This window comes from Euprymna scolopes, chromosome 30 (assembly GCF_053919585.1).
Source record: "Euprymna scolopes isolate OS-2025 chromosome 30, ASM5391958v1, whole genome shotgun sequence".
Classification (NCBI taxonomy): Eukaryota; Metazoa; Mollusca; class Cephalopoda; order Sepiida; family Sepiolidae; genus Euprymna; species Euprymna scolopes.
In genome coordinates, this window is record NC_136511.1 from 85,421,322 (window position 1) to 85,443,467 (window position 22,146).

At 36.8% G+C, this 22,146-nt stretch overlaps 1 protein-coding gene across 5 annotated transcripts in view; it reads right to left on the minus strand.

Moving 5' to 3' along the window:
- The window catches only part of LOC145254871 (uncharacterized), a 67,774-nt gene extending 46,295 nt beyond the window's left edge, over positions 1-21,479 (minus strand). For 4 of the 5 annotated variants that reach the window (XM_080113748.1, XM_080113747.1, XM_080113745.1 and 1 more), the window contains exons 1-3: positions 19,355-19,483; positions 13,063-13,191; positions 6,245-6,449 (exon numbers count right to left, since the gene is read on the minus strand). In XM_080113748.1, the coding sequence (XP_079969874.1) occupies positions 6,245-6,449; positions 13,063-13,191; positions 19,355-19,428 (408 nt within the window). In that variant the 5' untranslated portion in view covers positions 19,429-19,483. Of the gene's footprint in view, positions 1-6,244; positions 6,450-13,062; positions 13,192-19,354; positions 19,484-21,288 lie in introns of those variants that run through there. The other variant, XM_080113746.1, reaches the window with a different exon arrangement.
- Positions 21,480-22,146: the final 667 nt, after the last annotated feature.

Genomic DNA, 22,146 nt, shown 5'->3' on the forward strand with positions numbered 1-22,146 from the left:
ACCATCATGCCATACTCTATCAAAGGCCTTAGATATATCTAGGGCTAGTGCCCTAGCTTCCCCTGTTTTATTCAATGCTTTGTATATACATTCAGAGATTACAGTTAGGATATTTTCAGAAGAATGTGCCATATTGTTGGTCAGACAGAAGTTTAGCAGCTGTGAAGTAGTGGATTAGAGCTTGATTAATTATGGACTTCAATATTTTCATGAAAAGAAGGAGGCTAATGGGGCGATAATTTAATGGGTCAGTTCTTTTGCCAGAATTCTTGTAAATTAATACCACAGAAGCGGTTTTTCAGTAGTTAGGAGAGCAAGAGTCATTAAGGCATTTGTTGACAAATTTGGAGAGAACTGGAGCAATCTCACTGGATCATTTTTTTAATAGTACAGCCGGGATAAGATCAGGTCCACATACTTTTGAGGTATGTAGGTTTTTATGATATCATGTACTTGAGAAGGGGTGATTTTCAGATCATCTAGTGTGGTTTCTGTCTACAGAGGAAAATCTGGGAGGGAATGGTTTGCTGGGTCCAAAGTAAAGTTGCTGACAAACTGATAGACAAGCAGATTATCCTTCTCAGTTGCCATGCAAACAACTTCAAGATTGTTGGATAGTGGGAGAATCGTTGATTGTCCATTATTTATTACACTGTTATAGATTTTCCAGAAGTCATGAGTTCTTAATTTCTGTGCTTCAATGCGTTTTCTGGTGGTTTTGGTATATTCTCTCTTGGCTCTGGCTATTTCCTTCTTACAATTACTTCTAGCTTCTCTATACTTTGTCTATTTGTACTGGATTTATGCCAGGTAAGTCTGCGGTATGCATGCTGCCTTTAAGCAATGGCAGCTGTGCAAGTAGAAGTAAACCACTGGGGAGAGTGAACCATTCAGTGGTCTCATTTGTGCATTGTTCAGCAGGGAGAAAAAAGATATTTCCCTATGGAGCATCTCTGATGGGATCCCTAATGGCCTCCCAATCAGCCTTATTGTAGTACCTTGTCGTTTTAAGCATTGGCTCTTTAAATTCTAGTTGAGAGTATAGGGTGATATCTATCATTATTACCGCATGATCAGCATTCCCGAGATGGCAATGGGCATTTGTTACACAATCCTCAGGAACTGTAGTCAGAAATTGGTCCAGAAGTGAGGCTTGCTGGTCCTGACGTCTGGGAGATGGGTCCAGAACGTTACTGTCTGTGTAAAGGAATGGGATATAGAAAAGCTATGTGTGATGCTACCAGCTGTGTCAGTGTAATTAGAGAATCCAATCCAATTATTGGGGTGGGCGTTAAAGTCACCAAATACATGCATTTGGGCACTAGTGTCTAGGAAGAGTGCTACACCTATACCGTCCGAGACGTGATTGATTAAGGTACAGTCTTAGGTCGAGGAAGAGCGATAAAGAAAATATAAATAACTAATGTTATGTTGTATAATTAGTCTAAAGCACATGGAGGCCTTTTTTTTGCATAGGAATCACCACTTATCAAGGCCCAGAGGCCACTCGAGAATAAGGGTTAATGAGTGTACAGTAGTCAATGGGACAATATAGTAATCATTAGTAATGGAAATTCAGTAAATTTGTTAACTTAAGTGGAACGGCTCATCAAGAACTTATTTACATTGGACTTGAAGACAACCATATTGTAGTCAGCTGGAAAGCTGGCAAATAGAAGACAGTTCCACAGGTGTGCAGTTCTAAGAAAGAAACTTTGTTCATGAAATATATATTTAGGTTTAGGTACAGATAAAGAGTAGGGGAAATTATTCATAGTGTTTTCAGCTAGATGAGTGTTTCTCGTTAAAGTTTGGCGAGGGGGGACCATAAATTGGAGCTCAGATGAGCACTTGCCATGAAAATAATGATAAATCAGAGACAGACTCACAACATCTCTTCTGTGAGAAAGAAGTGGCAGGGAAGACAAAAGGGTATCCCCTATGAGGCTACGAAGTCTATTTTGAACTTTATCAAGGATAAGTCCTTTTTAGCAGTTCTTGTCCAGATGTGGCAACAGTACTCCATCCTTAGACGTACCTGGCTCTTATATAGGTAGAGAATTGCATCAGCAGTGAGATATCTACTGGATCGATAGAAGGATTCCACCTTTTTTCCAGCAACCTTGGCAACGGATTTGATGGACGTGTTACAATTCAGATCAGGAGTAAAGGTCAAGCCCAGAAGCTTGTCAAAACATGAAGCCTCCTCAAGACAAGAGTTATTCATTTCAATTGATGCCAGATGAGGATCGGAGCGTTGATGATGTAAAGATAAAAGCTTGGTTTTAGATGCATTAAAAGTAACCAGCCACCTCTTTCCCCATTGTACCACACGCTCAAGATCAGAGGTCGTTTATGGTGTTTGATGTGCTACTATAGATGGTGGTGTCATCAGCAAAAACATCTACGAATGATGTATAGATGTGATTTGGAAGATCATTAATGTAGATCAGGAAGGGAGTTGGGCCCAGGATGGACCCGTGATGAACTTCAGCATTAATATTATGAGCTTCTGATTTCTGCCCATCAACCATTACTCTTATGAACCTATCAGAGAAATGATTTAATAATTGAGAAGACATTTTCAGCTATACCATAGCTGGAGATCTTGTAAAGTAAACCCTTATGCCATACCCAATCAAAGGCCTTTGATATGTCAAGAGCAATTGCCATAGAAAGGAAGCCTCCTTTGAGAGATTCGCTAATCCTATGGGATATAAGTGTAAGCACATCTGCTGTAAATCTAGCAGAACAGAAACCATATTGCATGTCACTAAGAAGGTCATTTTTGCTGAGATGGTTGACTACTTCTCTATTTAACACAGATTCCAGTAAATTACTCATGACACACAGGAGACTTATTGGCCTGTACTGAGAGGGAGATGACTGATCACCTGAATTCTTAAATACAGGGCATACTAATGAGGTTTTCCAGGGTGTTGGGAAGCAATTCTCCTTATGAAAATGCCCTAAGAGCTTCGTAAGTATGGGAGTTAGTTGTGTTGGCGGCCTTGGTCACAAAGGATAGAATTAGCTGCAAAGTTCTTTGTAAAGAGTTTGGTTTTATTTAATGCTGACAAGATTACCTCATGTCTATTGATGATAGTTGGAATAGAGCACACGCTTCTGTTCAGGATTCTGTTTGCTATTTGCCAAAACTGGTGAAAACCAAGCCGCTGCTCAGCTACTTTGGACTTTGACGAACTGAGCATACAACTCTCTCGTGTTCATTATTACTTTTTTACAGTGGTTGCTGGCAGTCCCGAAAGCGGCTTTAGTCTCAGTATATCTGTTATGTTGGAAACAGTGGAAAAATTTATTTCTGTGCACGATGGCAGCAGCACATTCTGGAGAAAACCACGGCTGGCTGTTAGGTTTTTGCTGAAATTTTTTCAAGGCTATGAAACGGTCTATACCTACAATTAACCATTCCGTCAGGTCTGATACTATAGATGACACATCCTTTTTAAACATGGAATGCAGAGATAGATCTGATATAAATGTACAGAAGCTATCTCAATCATCATAGAGTATTGATATAATGTACGATGGAGAGGTACATCTGAGGACTTATTACATTTCATTTTTATGTTAACTAATACAACAGAGTTGTTGAAAGATCCCAGTGGAGACAGAACGGAAGCTGAACATAGTTCAGGCAAGTTGTGAGAAAAAGGCCTAGGAGACTTGCATACTGGCAGTCAGTGTCAGGCACATGGGTGGGTTCATGAACAATCTGAGTGAGGTCATAAGCAACAGAGAAATCATGAGAGAACTTCCCTTTATCATCGGTCTTGTTTGAGTGGGTTAACCATTCGACATTGTGAACATTGAAGTCTCCATATACGTGAATGTTAGCTGAAGGATAAGCAGACAGGACGCGGCCAATTTTCTCAGATGTTCTTTTAAAGATAGTAACTCCGCTGTTGTGTGGGTGATAGAGAGCAAATATAAATGCAGTAGTTTGAGCAAGTGCAACCTGGAGGCACATATAGGGTAAGTTAGGATCTTCTCTGGAGATGTCCCTACCACATGGAAAGCCATCTTTAATGTAGGCACATATTTCATACACATTGCGATCTTGGGGGTCAGATTTAGAAGTTAAGTTAGAGTATCCTTTAATTACGAATTCATCTAGGGAAATAGTCTGTCCAATACCAGTTTCGTTAAGGAATAATAGGTCTGGTTTAGTCTCCTGTAATTGGGTTTCAACTTCTGGAAGGTTAGAACGTAGACCCCTGATGTTAGAGGAGACATGGTAGTGGGGGTCTATGTTGGAAGTTTGAGATCTGGGTTTAATCGTGTATTTTTTCTGTAAACTTTTCATGATAGAGTTTTGGAATTTGTGGAATAGGTCGACAGATTTGCTTAGAGGAGGGCAGAGAGGGAAAGTAAAAGAGAAAAAGAAGCGAACATATGTATTTTTTTTGTTTGTAGTTACCCACTAATATGGCATCAAGAAGCCCCACCAGAAGCTACTGCCTGGTCCAGAATCCATTCACCAAATGGCAATATGGCATCCCCAGTACTTTGTATCTGCTGATAGGACAGCCTCCTCAGTGGTTAATCCAAGGTTCAGGTCCCTGACTATCAGGCGGATAACGTCATCCCAGATAAAACGTTTACCTCCAGCACCCTTACTAGTTACATAGCCACAAAGATAGAAATAGAAACAGAAAATTTTCGACATCTCGTCATCTGATTCTAGTTTTGATTTCCTAGTCATGGGGAGGATGTTACAAATATAGACTCCAAGTCCGTGCATGTGTCTGTCAGAGTCCTTACGACAAAGTGGAAGATAACCAGACATGTTAAAGTGGTTAGAAGGAATGGAGGAGTGCAAGTTAGTTTCATTTAGCTCGAAGATATGCGAGGAGTTTACTAGGAGAAATGAAACAAATACATCAACGACATTGCCAAAGCTGCTGCAAAGAAGGTGGGCTCTCTTTATCGTGCTAGAAAGCTACTTACGCCTGAGAGTATGCTGTAGTTTTTCAAGGTCAATATTCACCCATGCATGGAGTATTATTGCCACATTTGGTCTGGTGCATCTGTTGCTAGTCTCTCACTTCTAGACAGGGTTCAAAAGAAGAGTTGCCAATCTAATAGGTCCCGCACTATCAATCAAACTCCAACCGCTTTCCCATCACAACAGTGTTACATCACTGTGCCTATTTTACAAGTGTAACAGAGCATGTATGGCAACTATATGCAAATACAAAGCCATGAGCTAAATGATGTCATGGTAAGGATAAAGAAAAAGACTATAAAAAAGAAACAGCATGTTACAATCACATTAGAGAGATGAGTGACATCACAGCCATTACGAGAAGTCACATGTGGCAGGAGAATGAGGAAATAAATGTCATTGTTACAAAAAAAGAGTATGAAGTTATTACTTGTCCTATGTTCCTTGAGACGTAGACTTCATGCAACGTGCGGGTCCTGTGTGTAAAAGTGTATTATGTTACACAAGTATTTTAATGGAAAGTGCTCCGATGAACTCTAAGACTTTGTACTCCCGTGATATAAATATCTCTGACTAATTCGACAAGCAACAAATCCCACCTCTACACTGTAGAGATCCTCAGATGCTAGAAAGTCTTTTACTCAAATAGTTTCTTCCCTTGAACTGTTAGACTTTGAAATTTCCTCCCTGTGTCCCAGGTTCTGACTGTACTGACATACAGAAGCTGTTGTGCCTCAAGGATCCATCCTGAGCACAACTGCCTTCCTTATCTTCATCAATGATCTCCCAAATCACATTCTAAGTTTATTTGTCAACATATACAAAGACGACACTTCAAATCAACCAAGATCTCTCTGAGTTTCTCTTCTCTCCAACCTTGGGCATGTAATGCAATGGAGCAAAAGGTGGCTGGTTGATTTTAACATATCCAAAACCAAGCTTCTATTTTTTCACTACAAATGCTCTTGGCCATAACTGATATGAATGGTTCACGTCTTAAACAATCACACTGTTTTGACAAGCTTCTGGGACTGTCTTTCACTCCTGACCTGGAGTCGCTGGAAAAATGATTGTGTCATTCTATCACTCTAGACGGTATCTCACTCCTGACGCAATCCTCTACCTGTATAAGTGCCAGAAATATATATATATATATATATATATATATATATATATATGTGTGTGTGTGTGTATGTGTGTGTATATTTGTCGATGTGCATGTGAGTATATGATGTATGTATGTGTGTTTTAGCATATAAAGATGTGGGCCCTCACCAAAAGTTCTCCATCCTCTTCCAAAAGAATCTCCAAAATGAAATCCGAAATCACAGATGAGATGATATCAGATTCCAAATATTCTTCACGCACTTCACTAAAGACTTCTTGTACCAGGTACGGGATCATTTCATCTAGCACTTCATCGCAAAGAAAGTTCAAGAGACTTTTGTTCTGGCAAACCTTTGGGATTGGCATCAAAAGTCTGGGAAATGGAAAAAGTTTCACAGAATTCAAAGAAGCAACAAATAAAATTGTTTCATGAAATATAAAAGATTCACAAAATATAGAGAAACAAACACAAAACAGGAAAATCAATTAAATCCAAAATCTTTGGTTCAAATGTTTGAAGATATAGATATTTTAAGCTTATTTTCATTTAACAACTACAAAAAACTTCTCAACCAACGATTGCCATGACAAATGACACCGGAGAGCCCATCTTTCAAACTCCTCAGGTTGGCATTCACAAACAACATGAATTGAAACAAATACATTGAGGACATTGCCAAGGATGCTGTGGAGAAGGTGAACTCTCTCTACTGTGCTAGAAAATTACTTACATCTGTCAGCATCATATATTTTTACAAAGACACAATTCAGTCATGCATGGAGTATTGTTGCCACATCTGGGCTGGTACATCTACCACTAGCCTCTCACTCTTTGACAGAGTCTAAAAAGAATCTCAAATCTAATAGGTCTTGCACTGTCAGTCAAGTTTCAACCCATGTCTCATCGCCACAATGTTGCATCCTTGTCTGTTTTGAAGTACTTTAATGGAATGAGCTTTGATAAACTCATAGCACTCGACCTGAATATTCCCAACTAACCCAACACGATGCAAAATCCCACCCCTTCATTGTTGAGGTCTATAGATGCTGGAAAGCCTTCTACTCTAATAGTTTCTACCCTCAGACTGCTAGAATTTGGAATTCTGTCTTTGTTTCCTGTTTTCCTGACTGTACTTACATGCAAAAGTTTAAATCTAATATGAACAGACTGCTCAACTTCTCACAGTCCCCTGTTAAATGCAATCCTAAATAGTAACCCCTTATGTTCCTTGTTTGGGATGAAAAAGAATAAAAAAAAAAAGAAAGAACAGAATTCAAACCTTTTACATGAAGCTCGCAGCCTGCACCTGTAACCACGATACTAGATCCATGTACATAACACAGTATTATTATTTCCCTTTTGTCTGAGTTTTGTTTCTTTGTCAGCATCGACATTTTCATATTTTTGCTTATTGTAGACACAGTATATTGTACAGGAATGAGGTGATCGTTGTCATTAGTATCATCATCATTACCACTGCTGATTTATTCTTCACATAACTTCAATCACAAACACACAGTTGTTTATAAAAACCTTCATCTTTGTTTTCCAGTCAATAATCCACAATAAGCAAGGGAGATTACTCTAAGAACTTCAACAACAGAACTCTTTTTATCTATTATATAAAAGCGAAAATGTGTGTGTGTGTGTGTGTGTGTGTGTGTGTGTGTGTGTGTGTGTGTGTGTGTGTGTGTGTGTGTGTGTGTGCACTTTTTTTTGTATGTCCGGCAAAGGCTTTTTTCGGGGAGGGAGGACCACGTCTTAGAACTTTTTATATACTCCCAAGATTATAATATCTCTGATTTACGAAAGGAGGTTGTCTCTATCTTTTATAGACATCACCTTTTTTTCATGTTCTTTTCCTCCTTCGCGGTATGGGTTTTAGCCTGCCTGCCTACTACCACTTTTTTTGTTGTTTTTTGTTCAACACACACCTCCAAACACCCGGGCAATGCCGGACACTCAAGCTAGTCTTAATATAAAGAAAGACAACTTCACAACAGTCGTCATCATCATTATCAAGACTAACAAAGAGCAAGACATCTTCAAGATCTGCCTCTTCAGCAATGGATTTAAACCTTGTCATGTTCACTAGTTTATTTTTTAAAAGAGTTGGACAAAGTATACCTGGATGGCGAAACTATTAAAGTTATCAAGAAGTTTTGTTACTTTGGTTATACTATTATAGGTAGAGCAGGTATTTGCAAGAATTAGGAGAGGGTTGTATAAGTTCAGGGAACTTCTGCAATTATTAACGAGAGTCTTACCAATCTTGATCAAGGGGAAGAGTCAATCAAGCATATGTATGCAGTATGATGATTTATGGAAGTGAAACCTGGCTAGTGGGTGGGGTGAGGATATGTGCTGCATGGAGAGAAATTATATGAGAATGATACGATGAATGTGTAATGTGAGTCTTTCTGATACACTTAAATTTAATGATCTCAGAGGAAGATTAAATCTGGACAGTATCAGGAGATGTGTGTAGGATAAGAGGTTTCGACTAATGTTCACTGTTGAAAGAATGAATGAGAGTTCATGGGTTAGTAGACGTAAAACAGTTGAGTTTCCTCTGTTTTCCAAGGAAAACATAGGAGAAAGTGATAAAAATGGACTTGAAAGAAAAAGGGATACATAAAGACCTGGCCAGAGATCAGTTAGTTTGGGAGTCAATTTCTTAAGTCATCCAACACATGCCAGCATGTAAAACGAATGTTTAATCGGTGGCAGTGGTGGTAGTGGTGATACGGTCTAATTAATGTTATGGTTTAAACATAAGTTGATTATAAATGGATGTAGGTGATTTGTTCATGTCATGATTTTATTATCAAGAACAGTATGCGATCATAAAGTTACAGAACAACAATAAACATATCCATTTACAACTTTCCATTTTATTGTGTTGTAAACACGTAGATAGTCTTTGAATGTTTGTGACTGTGTGAAGTGTGTATGCGGGCATTCGGATTAACCCTGTTGAAATAAGAATTGCATTATTGTTTTTTTTGTTTTTTTTACATGGAGGTCACCACTTATCAAGGCCCGGAGGCCACTCAGGGATAAGGGTTATTGCGTGTACAGTAATCAATGAGATAGTATTGTAGTAATCATTAGTATTGGAGATTTGATAGAGTGTCTTACTTAAGGGGGGCGGTTTGTCAGGAATTTGTTTATGTTGGACTTGAAGACATCCAAGTTGTAGTCAGGTGGGAAACAAGCAAATGGAAGAGAGTTCCACAGTCATTCACTTCTGAGAAAGAAGCTCTGCTCATGGAATCTACGTTTGGATTTAGGTACAGATAAAGAAGCTTGCTATTTTAGAAAAGGGAATAAAAGAGTATTTCCTTATGCAAAGACATTTTTATTGAAATTTATAACTGTTTTTATTTCTGTGTGAAACGGCTCAGGTTCTTTGTTTTTTCTTATTTACATTTTGTGTACTCTTTCAGTGAAACATGTCCGATTGAAATGTGTTTTAGATTTTCTTTGCTTTTCAGTGCTAAATTTGTCTGAAAAGTGTTTTTGAAAAGTGTTTGCCTTTCACTTTTTGAAAAAAGAACCGTGAAAATTATTCCCACCATTTTTATTTCGTTCTTTTGCTCTTTCTTTTCTTTCCTTCTTGCCCACTCTCTAGCATTCGTGCCTTTTGTTTCTTTTATTTACATCATGTGATGCCGGTTGATTGGACAAAGACATTTTTGCACCAAATTGGAACACAAGGAGTATTTTTGAAGAAATATTTTCATTTGCAGAAACGAGACCGTAGAGTTAACAATTGTTGAATGAAGAATATGGCAGAGAGGCGCGAACATTATAATTATGGATTAAATGAAGAAAATTAGTCTCAAAGGTTTTTCCAAGAAAACTGAAAAATCAACTAAAATATTCTGCCGGCACATGGAATTCGAATCCTTGTGAAAGAAAAACTATTGGAAAAGATTTATTCGATCGTTGTATGCTCTGATGAACTAAGATTTGTTCATTTGGAGGATGTACTTTCTCAACCACGTGAAAATACATACAAGGACATTAAAAACGAAAATGAACACTGAAACGTGTTTAAAAGAAAATGGAATACAACTAAAATACTTTCTATAAAAAGTTATTGTCAAAAGGACTAAGAACTATTTTAACAAGGTCTCTGTACATATAAAGAACATTATATTGTTTCTATATGGATTTACGAACATAGAGGCTTCTTCAGCAAATGCACCCTCTCCCTCTCTCTCTCTCTCTCTCTCTCTCTCTCTCTATATATATATATATATATATATATATATATATATATATATATATATATATATATATATATATATATATAGTGTTATAATGGAATAATTCCAGGAGGAAATCCGGGTATGAGAGCTCAATGTGGTAAACAGAGCAATAACATAAAAATATAACACGGAAATTACATAATTGTCGATGCAATAATTTATTTCAACCTTATGGTATTTTCAAGCATCTAAACTAATTTCCGTGTTATATTTTTATGTTTTATATATATATATATATATATATATATTTCTTTTCCTCTCTTTCCTTTCATGCTCTCCCTTCCAATCCCTTTCAAACTGTTACTATTATAAGAAATCTTCTTGTAAGCCAGATTAGTAGCCCTATGAGGTTACAGACTTTCTATCAGGACTATTTTAATAAACCTGATTTCTCATTTAATTGGGGTTTTTTCTTATGTTTCTTCCTTAATTGTTTCTCATTGTTTTACATAACATGTACCAAGCTACAAAGAAACAATTTCCACAGGAAGTAGTGGATAAAAGTTTCTTCAGAACATTATCACAAAATTGAATCCTAGAAGTTTGGGTGTTTTAAAGGTGTAATGAAAGACCAGAGCTCGATAGAACTTTAGAAAAGTTTTATTCAACATTAATTCGAAGTACACAAATTCTTGCCTAGTTTTTATAATCCTTTTTAATAACAGTCCATCGTATTAGAGGTGGAGGTGCAGGTTGTAGAAATCATAAATACAATATTCCCTACCCCCCTGACCTACTCATTTGTAAAGGATAAGGTCATCCCAACGATCTGGCATTCTATGGGTACTTTGAGTGTATCTTGATTATTCAGGTCCATCACCTAACATCGACTTGGCGCTATCTAGGTCCAAGGACAAGTTAAAGTTATTCTGATTAATAGGCTCCTGTCTAGAGGACCTAGCCTTGAAGCATCGCTGTTTTTTATGTGCTTCAGTTGCTGGGTGTCCTAAGAGTGAGTGTTAGTCTCAGACATAGAGCGAGGCCATTTTTGTGATATCGGCTCGTTTTCAGAATCACAGAATCAGATGTAGAATAGGGATCGTAAGGATAGTTAGTTTTGTTTGGAAGATTATCGGAACTGGATGTATGTGAGGTTTGATCACCTAACTTAATTGGGCTGGTTCTGTAAACTGGACATTCGTAATTCTTCATTGCAGTAGCCTCTTCAGAAGTATTACCAGCTGAGACAAGATCTCTTAAGGAGACTGTTGACTGTCTTTCTTCCACAGTTTTAATTCGTGCATATTGGGGGTTCACCTCAATTAGTTTTACTTTGCTAACTAGGCGGGGAGGGGGTCATGTTTACTATGAGACGAACATACTATTTCAGTGAAACAATTCCAGATTGAGCAAGCCATGAGGAGAAGGAAGTGCCTGTCAAACTTCATCATTGGAACAAAAAAAAAAACATTTGTACGGAGTAGTGTTTGTATATGTACATAGGGTCCTGATTGTGTTTAGAGCCTCAGGGATGACACTTTTCCATTTTGAGATCAGAATTCCATATTATTCTGTTATATCTCTTGCACAGGCCATTACCTTGGGGATTATAATGGGAGGTAAGGAAAAGTTTGAGTGATACCTTGAGGCTTAAAGGTGACCCCCAGGATGAAATTCACTGAAACTGTGCCTTTCTGATGTAGATTTTCTGTCTCTCGACTGGTGAGACTTCAAGCAGGAAAGACATGCCGAGGTATCATTCCCAACAATAGGGTGAAAGATGTAACTAGGTGTAATGGGACAAGATATCCGTCTATCTATAGTTCTGTCTTTCTCTCTATATATACACATATGAAGTAACCCGTCTCTCTGATTTTTTGCTGTGACTTTTCTTTTTGTAATAAACCTTTGATAAACATCCGTGTCTAAGTGGCCCTTATATCCACAGACATGCAAGAACCTAGGTTCCAAATGAGACATGTGTGTATAAGAGCTTATACACACATTAGTAAGTGAAAATAGAGTCAGAATAGTTTTGCACCACTTTCATATCCCCTTAGGAATATTAAAATCAAGATATAATAGTAACAGATCTTATAATTCCTAATTTGATCAAAATCCATGACATGATTTCGATTCTAAAAAATGTCTCAAATTACGGGTGTATCAAAATGTCTCAAATTACAGGTGTATCAAAATCCATGACATGATTTCGATTCTAAAAAATGTCTCAAATTACGGGTGTATAATTGTCTATACATGTATAGATGCATTAAAATATAACATTTCAAAGACACGCAAACAAAAGAGCAATCATGTAAGAAAATTACTTTTTAAAAACTGAAATAAAAATCTGTTTTTGTTATGGAAATGCACAAAGATTCTAAGAGTTCATGATTATTGTGGTACCCACCTCTAAAAGTTCAACATTTTAGAAATAAATAATCAAGTAATTTTTTGTGTGTGTATTTTTTTTTTTGTGGATCAATTTTCATTGGTTTAAAATACTTTGAGTTAAGACATTTATGTGAAAACTTACTTGCTTTAGAAATGATGAAGAAAGAGTATCAAAACAAACCTGAAAAGAAAGAGAGTAACTATTTTGAGCCATTTGCTTTTTTAGTATTTGTAGGAATCACTTCATCTTAAGTCAGCACAAATTCATGACTATTGTGGTACCCACCTCTAAAAAAATTAACATTTTAGAAATAAATAATCAAGCAATTTCTTATACTAGGTTATTCTAAAGAAGAACTAGATTATCTTACCTTGGAAAAAAATCCTTGTTTTGGGATTTTGTCAGCCGTTTCTTGAAAGAAGTAGAATTCTGCCAAGAATGCATTCCAACGTTTTCTTCATCTGCAGTCATTCTTAAATCATCCCATGTTTCTTTAGAACTTTATTGCAAATAAAAATTAAAGAATTCATCATTAACAAAAACATGTATAAAACGATTTCCTGCTCCTCCTCACTCCTCCTTAGAGAGTGGTTGAATCAACATAGAGTGAGAGGTTCGAGAGAAATAGATAGATAGCTAAGAGGGAGAGATGTGTAGCTTATTCAGTAACAAACAGAATCAAACTGAAAACTAAGATATACTTGTAAAAAAATATAAGAGGGGTAATGCTTATGTTGGGTGAGTCCATCCGTCGGGGAATAAAGGAACCAACATGAGTGTGTGCGAGCCTTTTCTAGTCTCACACAAAAACACGCGTTCACATCTCAAGCCATATTTCTTGTCATATACATACGCGCACACGTACACACACGTAGATATATTCACGTTCGCGTACATACACTCACATTCACGTGCATACACACACATGCTAACGTATACACATATACGCACACATACGCGCACACGTACGCACACATGGACAATGTCACTTCCCTTTCAAAGGAAATCCACACATGCGCAAAAGAGACCACTGGAAACAACTATAAAAGCAAGACAAGCTGTTTCCTGCCTTTTTCCGACTCGCCTTCCAAGCCGAGTGGTTGGCGGACCAGTCGCCTCCCTTGCAGCGCATGTGCACCTCACGCCACCTGCTACTATGTGGGGCAAAAGCTAACAGACAGTACATACACTTTATACGCTTTCTCTCTCCATGAACTGGATCAACTTTCTCACTCTTTTTTCCCTTTTGTTTTGGTCCATCAACCAGACAAGTTCGCGTAGCTGACTGCTAACATGGCGCACAGCTTTACTGATGTCAACCCTCTTTCTCTTTCTCTTTCTACATGCCGGACTGCCATTTCTCGTTTCTCTACTCCATTTCCTTTTCTTGCCACGCGCGAACAAACGTTGGTGATCCGAACGTGAGATGAACACGTATTTCCTTTTCTTTCTATACCACCAGTCCCGCAACAAACGATGGTGACACCCGAACGTGGACATGAACACGTGTTACACCTAAAACATTCATTCTTCAACATAAAATAAACGACACGTTTATTTTATCCAGCAATTGAGTTTTTGTTTCCTTCATTCCATTCGTTTCATTATTTTCTTTTGTAGCGAGTTAGGATATTTATATCCTGGTCCGCAACAAGTGAAGCATAGCAAATGGTATTATGGATAAGGGGGTGGGAGGTGTTTTAAAACCTATAAAAGAGGTTCTTCCATTCCCTCCCAAGTCGAATTTAGTTATTGTGGCGACTAGACCAGGCCATTTGACTTGCTCCAGCAAGCATTTTTCATACTGTTGTTACCAGACCCGGTTGGGGAGGGGTCGCTAAAAGAGTATTTCTTTTTTGCAACCCTGACGTTTGCCTGCTTGCCTTGAAGTGTTGCCCTTCGGCCCATTTTTTTCTCTGACATATTTTCCTGTGTATTTTATATCAAAGTATATGCGAAGAAACCCTTAGGAAAACAAATGAAATCATCATCATCATCAGTTCAACGTTTGCTTTACATGTTGGCATGTGTTGGACAGCTTTAGAAATTAATTTCTAAAATAAGCTATCTCTGATGAGGTCTTTATTATCCCTCTTTCTCTCAAATCCAACCTCATCACTTCCACGGCCTTCCCTGGCCTTTTCCTGCCAACAGACCCCGCTTCCTCAACTGTTTTACATCTACTAACTCAACCACTCTCATTCTTTCAATGTAACAATACAAATGAAGTCTCTTGTTCTACACACATCTCTTGATACTGTCCAGATTTTAATTGTCCTCTTTAAGACTAACATTACACATTTATCGTATTATTCTTATAACATTCTTCTCCATGCAACGTATATCCTCAACCTTTAACATAGATCATTTCAAAAGTGGTATTTCTCTAATGGCATCAGCTGCGCCTGATGCCACACTTTGGAGAAGTGTGGCATCAGGCGCAGCTGATGCCATTAGAGATCAAAGGATTGCTGCTTAAGAAGCAAAAAGAGCGCGACTACAGGCGCCACTACACAGAGTTCCTGCCAGTAGGTGTCACATCTGCAGCCAGGATTTCAGAGCTCCAATCGGACTCACATCGCACCTTTGACACGGACACTAACCGACCTCCGCGTCATCGTCGAAATCGACGGATTGCCCAAGAGAGAGATTTCTTACACTTGTTGATATAATTTTACTAAACAGAACATTAACTATTATCATTGACTTTACATCTTCCATAAAAAATTACAACAAAAATGCTTTGCCAGTGTTTGCACTCACTATTTATATCTAAATGTATGATTCAAATATTCATACAAGATCATATTTTTTGGTACTTGTGCAGATTTTGAACCGGGTGTGTCTAAGGGTCCATTCGGCTTTGCCCGGAACAGGATGTCAACCACCGGATTATGCCAAGCATCGCCGATGATCAAATCTTAACAATGGTATGAAACAGGAAAATAGCAAATTAAAAGGAAATCGTAGGGAAAAAAAAAAGAAAAAAACAACAGCCTAGAGTAGTTTTGTTTTATTAATCATTTCATGTTTCATGGCAAACATTTTTTTTATGCAGTGTACCTGGATGTGCTGAAGAGTGTGGGGATCCCTTGGTGCAATTAGGTGGCCACTGGCAAACCCTGGATGTGCCAGCAGGATTCAACGCCGACTCACGTTCAAAGAGACCCAGGCTTGGCTTCAGAAGTAGTGCTATTGTTACATGATAAGGGCTGCCCCCTTTTCATGTAAGTATAAAAATGGAGAATTTAGTTTAAAATGTAAATGAAATAGCAATAGACAAATTCGAACCTCGTAATTTAGTTTAGAAATAGATTACGTGTGAGGATTTAAAAATGTAAAACAAACATTTGTTTAGAATATAGATAAATATTTCAAGGAAAGAATGTGAACTCTCAAGTTTGTTATGAAATTTTAAATTGAAAGAATGCAGCTTATAAGATAATGTTTTTAACATATTGAATATAGGTTAAAATTCCTTTTGTAGAAATAGGAAAAGTTTTGGACACGTATGTCCAGGACACGTGAAAGAAGGCACATGTTTTAACATGTGTATGACGTCACGGAAAATAGAAAGTTCTAGGAATAGAGAAAAAACTTTAGAGTTGAACAGTCAGTGAAGAAACTCGGAGAGAGACAGTCAGGCGTCTAGGAGCGAGACGTCACTTCAAGGAAAAATGTGAGACTTTGAATTCTTGGTGATGGAAACGGCCGGTCATGACGAAATAAACCATTATGTGTTTTGTAAAGCTCGTCTTGTCTTATGATTCTTACAAAAAGGTAAAGTGGAATTGTATTACATATTTGTGTTATATGTCTTTACATACACATCTCAACATCATCATGTCCGAACTGTCTGAACACTATCCCCTTCACTCCAAGAGTTTCTTCTTCTACACATCTAAGGAAAGAATGAACATTTAATATATAAGAATCTCTCCTAACATGAACAATCTCTCTAAGTCTCTCGTACAACAACTTATACAACTTCTCTCTCTCTCTGAGTCTTACAATATCCCTCACTGTAATAAGACTCTTTCTAAGCCTCTCTCTCTCACAAGAAAAAGCATCACTTATAATAAGACTCTTACTTTATCTCTAAGACTCTCTCTCAATGAAACCCCTATATAACACTATGACTTTGTACCATTCTCTCACTGTTCCCCTCCTTCCCCAACCTGAACCCGCTGGACTACTTCGTTTGGTCATACGTCGAGAATAACACCAACATGACCTCCAACAACACCAAAACCAGGCTTATTGTCATCAGTGACTAATTTTTCGAAAGTTTGCAATACTTACCATTATGTTATCAATGGAAGGAGGGAATTTACTATAACCATTTTTTGTATTTTTTTTTTAATTTTTGATAGATAAGTTTCGTTTTTTCTTAAACAAATTATTTATTTCTTTTTAGTCTTTCAAAGGTTTTTAAAAAAGTGCAAAGTACAAAATTTTTATTTTTAAGTAATTTTGAAGTTTTTTTAAACTGTTTGTGTACTTTTGTTTCAAAAAAAATTGCAGTAAAAGGTTTTAAAAAATTGTTCAAACTTTGTTTTCTTTTTTGTCAAATGAAATTGTAAGAAAAAGTTTGTGCACCTCCAGCCACATCCATCGCTTACAGAGCCTCTCTTTGCAATGATGCATCTAACGTTACATGTAAAGCAATTCTTTTTGGGATTCGATTAATTTCTTATTTTGACAAAAAAATAAACTACTTCTCCGGGCGTTTGCAGTTGTCTGTCTAACATTGATAAATTCATAGTGTTGTTAGTCGCCACGTTTTCCATGTAACATATAATTTCTTTTTTTGGTGTTGTTTGGTTTTATTCTTGTTTTTTCGCTTTCAATATTTATCCTAAAGTTGTCTGCTCATTGCTGCACATTGTGATTGGCTGATTAGCATTTTAGTCAGATTACGGGCAAATCCGAATGGTTGACGTCCTGTTCCAGGTAAAGCCGAGTGGATGCTTAGATGTGTTAAAATCTGCACAAGTACTGATTTTTTTTAATATATAAATTTCTGAAGGCCTAAAAAAATCATCCACCATTAACTGTTTATTATCCAGTGAAGGGTGTCTTTCTGAATTCATTTCAGGTGGCAGAGTAAGTCTAAGGTGGTTTTCTAACTTGCTATTTACTTTCTCGCTTACCTTCACCAATTGAAATGGTTTCATCCAGAGGCTAGAAAAAGGTATGTGATTTACTCGCTTACTTAGTAATAGATAGTCATTATTTTGCTATCTAATTTACATATATGCGTTTGTCATATGTATACACACTATACACATTAGGTGATGATGCTGAATAAAAAATAGTGACTCTTTCTCTAAATGCTCAGAGAGACATTAACAAATATTTAGAGCAAATTGATGGAGACCAGTAAATCAACGAGTCAAACTACTTGGAACAAAAGAAGATCAGACAATTCTGAAGAACACATGTCATAATAGTATTTATAGAGTGAGGGAGGGCGAGCGAAATACATGGATAGCTAAGATAAAAATGAGTGATTTGTTCAGTTAATTATAAATTACCGTTTATAAGAAAAATTAAAACAGAATTTTCTTTTTAACATAACTCAGTACCAGAACTAAAGTATATTTTAACATGCATTTTGTGTGATTAAAATATATGAAGAAATGCCTTAGAAAAACAAACGCTAAACCTGACAAGCAGCTAAATCCAACTGCTACGCAGTAGAGATCCTCAGATGCCAGAAAGCCTTTTACTCTAATAGTTTCTTCCCTAGACTTTGGAATTCCCGTCCGGGTCTCTGCTTCCCTGACTGTACTGACATGCAGAAGTTTAAGTGTATATAAACAGACATCTTGCTGCTTAACTCCCTACATAGTATTCCTGTAAATTATCTCTCAGATAGTAGCCCCCTGCATCAAAGTGGCACTGTGTCTTGTTTGGGATGAAAATGCAATAAAAAAAAACAATTTAAAAAAAAATGTATAATAATAAATGGGGGCGGTATTATCTCAACATTTGGGTTTGTATTACTGTACACATAGATTCGAAAAAGTTGTCAAAAAACAAATATATAACAAATAAATGTTATCAAAGGCAAGATAAGTTACTTTTCTGCCAAACTGGATGTATTTTTCGTGTTTTTATTCAATGTAACATGTTTATTCAGCTCGAAAAACATACAGTGTTTACCGATGTATTCGAAAATTCAAGATGGCCGTCTCACACCCTCTTTAACACCGTAAGTTTGGAAAAAGGTGTTATAAATAAAAAACTATACAAAATACTATTAAAAACCCGCCGAATATATGTCAACCTATGTCACGGTAACATATATTGAGCGAGTTTTTAACAGTATTTTATCCGGTTTTTTATTTATAACATCTTTTCCCAAACTTACCGTGTTAAAGAGAGAATCAGACGCCATCTTAAATGTTCCAATACATCGGTAAACACTGTATGGTTTTCGAGCTGAATAAACATGTTACATTGAATAAAAACACGAAAAATATATCCAGTTTGGTAGAAAAGTAACTTATCTTACCTTTGATAACATTTATTTTTAATATATTTGTTTTTTTGACAACTTTTTCGAATACAAACCCCAACATTTTACTATGCAATCATAAGAAATGAAATAATGATATCTCGAATGTTTGGATATACATTCATTCTTAAGTTCAAACCTTTTTTTATGTTGGCGTTGTTGTTGTTGGCGAAGTTGCTTCCAACTTCGTTCTTCTTCTAGGTGTTCGGCCATGAAACTTAATTGTTCGTTGCTATGATAACGGAGTCTCTCTCTCTCTCTCTCTCTCTCTCTCTCTCTCTCTCTCTCTCTCTCTCTCTTTCTCATTCGGGGGGGGGCAACTTTTAATCGCTTAGCAAAGTTTTTACTAAAAGTTAGTATATAAAACGGCCTAACTCTACGCATTCAGTCAGCAGTCACTGTATACGCATGTATAACGTAGTTCTCGGTGTTTATTGGCACGTATAGCGTCAAACAAAAATGAAGAAAAGCTGTTATATTGTACCTAGTTGTCACGGAATAATGATTTTATATTAAAAAAAAAAAAAATTATCAAGTTTTTTTTTTATCTACGAAAAACAAATGTGCCGTTTTTACTGATAAGTGACACAGACACACGAGGCCGTGTTTTACTAGAGAACGTAATAAGGTGAGGGTTGGGTAATCAGTGATTATTTTGGCGGTTTTCCAGGTGCATTAGGGTTATCTGCCCTTGTCCACTGACCCCTTGGACGCTTTTTCACCTTCATCGAAACCGAGTAAAAGTTGATTTTCTTGAATAAAAATAAAACTATTTGATCAGATTACGTGATCTTTTGGAATTGTTCATCTGGTACATTTCATACAGACATTTCTGTATTTTCTTAATTTTAAATGCCGTCATAAGTGCCAATCTGAATAAGTATCCAGTTTTCTAAAATCCATAGCGAAAGCCTAACGCTAACCTAACCTTAAGCATAATACCGCAAAAGTGTAGTAGTAGTACTGTATAGTTAACAACGAAAAAAAAAAAAAAAAGGAATACAAATAAACAACAAATAACTCTTATTTTTCGATCGCGTTGCATACTTTTAAACTTTTGCATTTGTTTCACTTAAGCGATTTCGTCAAACAAACATAACTGTTATGTTGTTTTAGGGTTTCTTTTAGGGCACAACCACAACACAACCTAATAAAATAAATAATTCAATACAAGCTTCTGAAATGACGAACACAACAACTTCATAAAATGTAACACATAACAGGTTTATTAAGGAGAATGTATACCGGGTGGTGCCCGGAAAACTCGTTCCAGGAAAACTCGTCTCCGGAAAACCCGTACCCGGAAAACTCGTACCGGGAAAACTCGTCTCCGGAAAACCCGTACCGGAAAACTCGTACCCGGAAAAGTCCCCCCACCCTTTTTTTACTAGGTAGGAAAACTGGTCCCTTATTGAATAAATATCGATTGAAAACACATTTTATTACCGTTCTTGAAGGAGATGTTGTTTTTAAAAGAGACTATGCACACCCATAATATTAAAAAAAAATATTTTTAACTCTTGCTTAAAAAAATAAACTTCATCACGGAGTTAAGATACGAAAAACGAAACCAAATATTTATTTTAAAAAATACTCTAGTTTTAATACTTTTTGTGTCATTACGAAACAAAAATAAAGGAAGAAAACACGTATTATCAAAGAAAGCAATTATTTTATTTAGACGAATTAATTCAGTTTAAATAATTCTTGTGTTATTACAAAACAACAAAACCGCGCTGAAATAATAACGTTATTATTTCGAAAGCCAGGAGGGGAGGATATCGCTTAAAAGTTATTTCGGGGGCACTTTTGTGCAGTACTTAAAAATATACAAATTTATTTTCTTTTGGGGGTGGGGGAGGCTCGTTTTAAAACTATATCTACCTCAGTATTTTCTTTCATTTTCGGACATTTTTTGTTAAAAATTATTTGCTAAGTAATGTCGAGTGCGACATTACTTGTTATTTCTTTTTTTAACTAAATAAACTCTTTAAAATAAGTTTAAACACCAAAAACTTACAAAGCTAGGTAGAAAACGAAAACTTAGAAATATCGGTAAATTTATACAAATACCGTGACAGTGAAATAGTAGAAAAAAATGTCCTTTCCTTGTAGAGTTCTGTGTGCTGAACACGAATCTGAAAACCGCATCCGTCGCAAATTAATAGTTTCGGAGATAATAACGTTTTAAGAAGTGGGGGATCAATTTTCTATAATAATTTAATGTAAAATGAGCACCCACTTTTTGGCCACTCTCGACAAATTTTTGAAATCACTACCCTCACCCCTCCCCTTCCCCAAAAAGTAAAAAAAAAAAAGGGTCACATAAATTTGAAAAAGAGGGGAGGGGGGGCGTAGTGATTTAAACGGATTTGTGGGGAGGGGGGGAAGGGAAGCCGCGTAGTGATTTCACAGGATTTGTCGAGAGGGGGGGGGGGGGTAGTGAGTGATTTCAAAAATTTGTCGAGAGTGGCCAAAAAGTGGGTGCTCATTTTACATTAAATTATTATAGAAAGAGAAATCATATAAAATTACTGCGCCCTCTCCTCACCCCTCCCCTTCCCCAAAAAGTAAAATAAAAGGGTCACATAAATTTGAAAAAGAGGGGAGGGGGGGCGTAGTGATTTAAACGGATTTGTGGGGAGGGGGGGAGGGAAGCCGCGTAGTGATTTCACAGGATTTGTCGAGAGGGGGGGGTAGTGATTTCAAAAATTTGTCGAGAGTGGCCAAAAAGTGGGTGCTCATTTTACATTAAATTATTATAGAAAATTGATCCCCCACTTCTTAAAACGTTAATATCTCCGAAACTATTAATTTGCGACGGATGCGGTTTTCAGATTCGTGTTCAGCACACAGAACTCTACAAGGAAAGGACATTTTTTTCTACTAATTTGCTGTCACGACACACATTATATATATATATATATATAT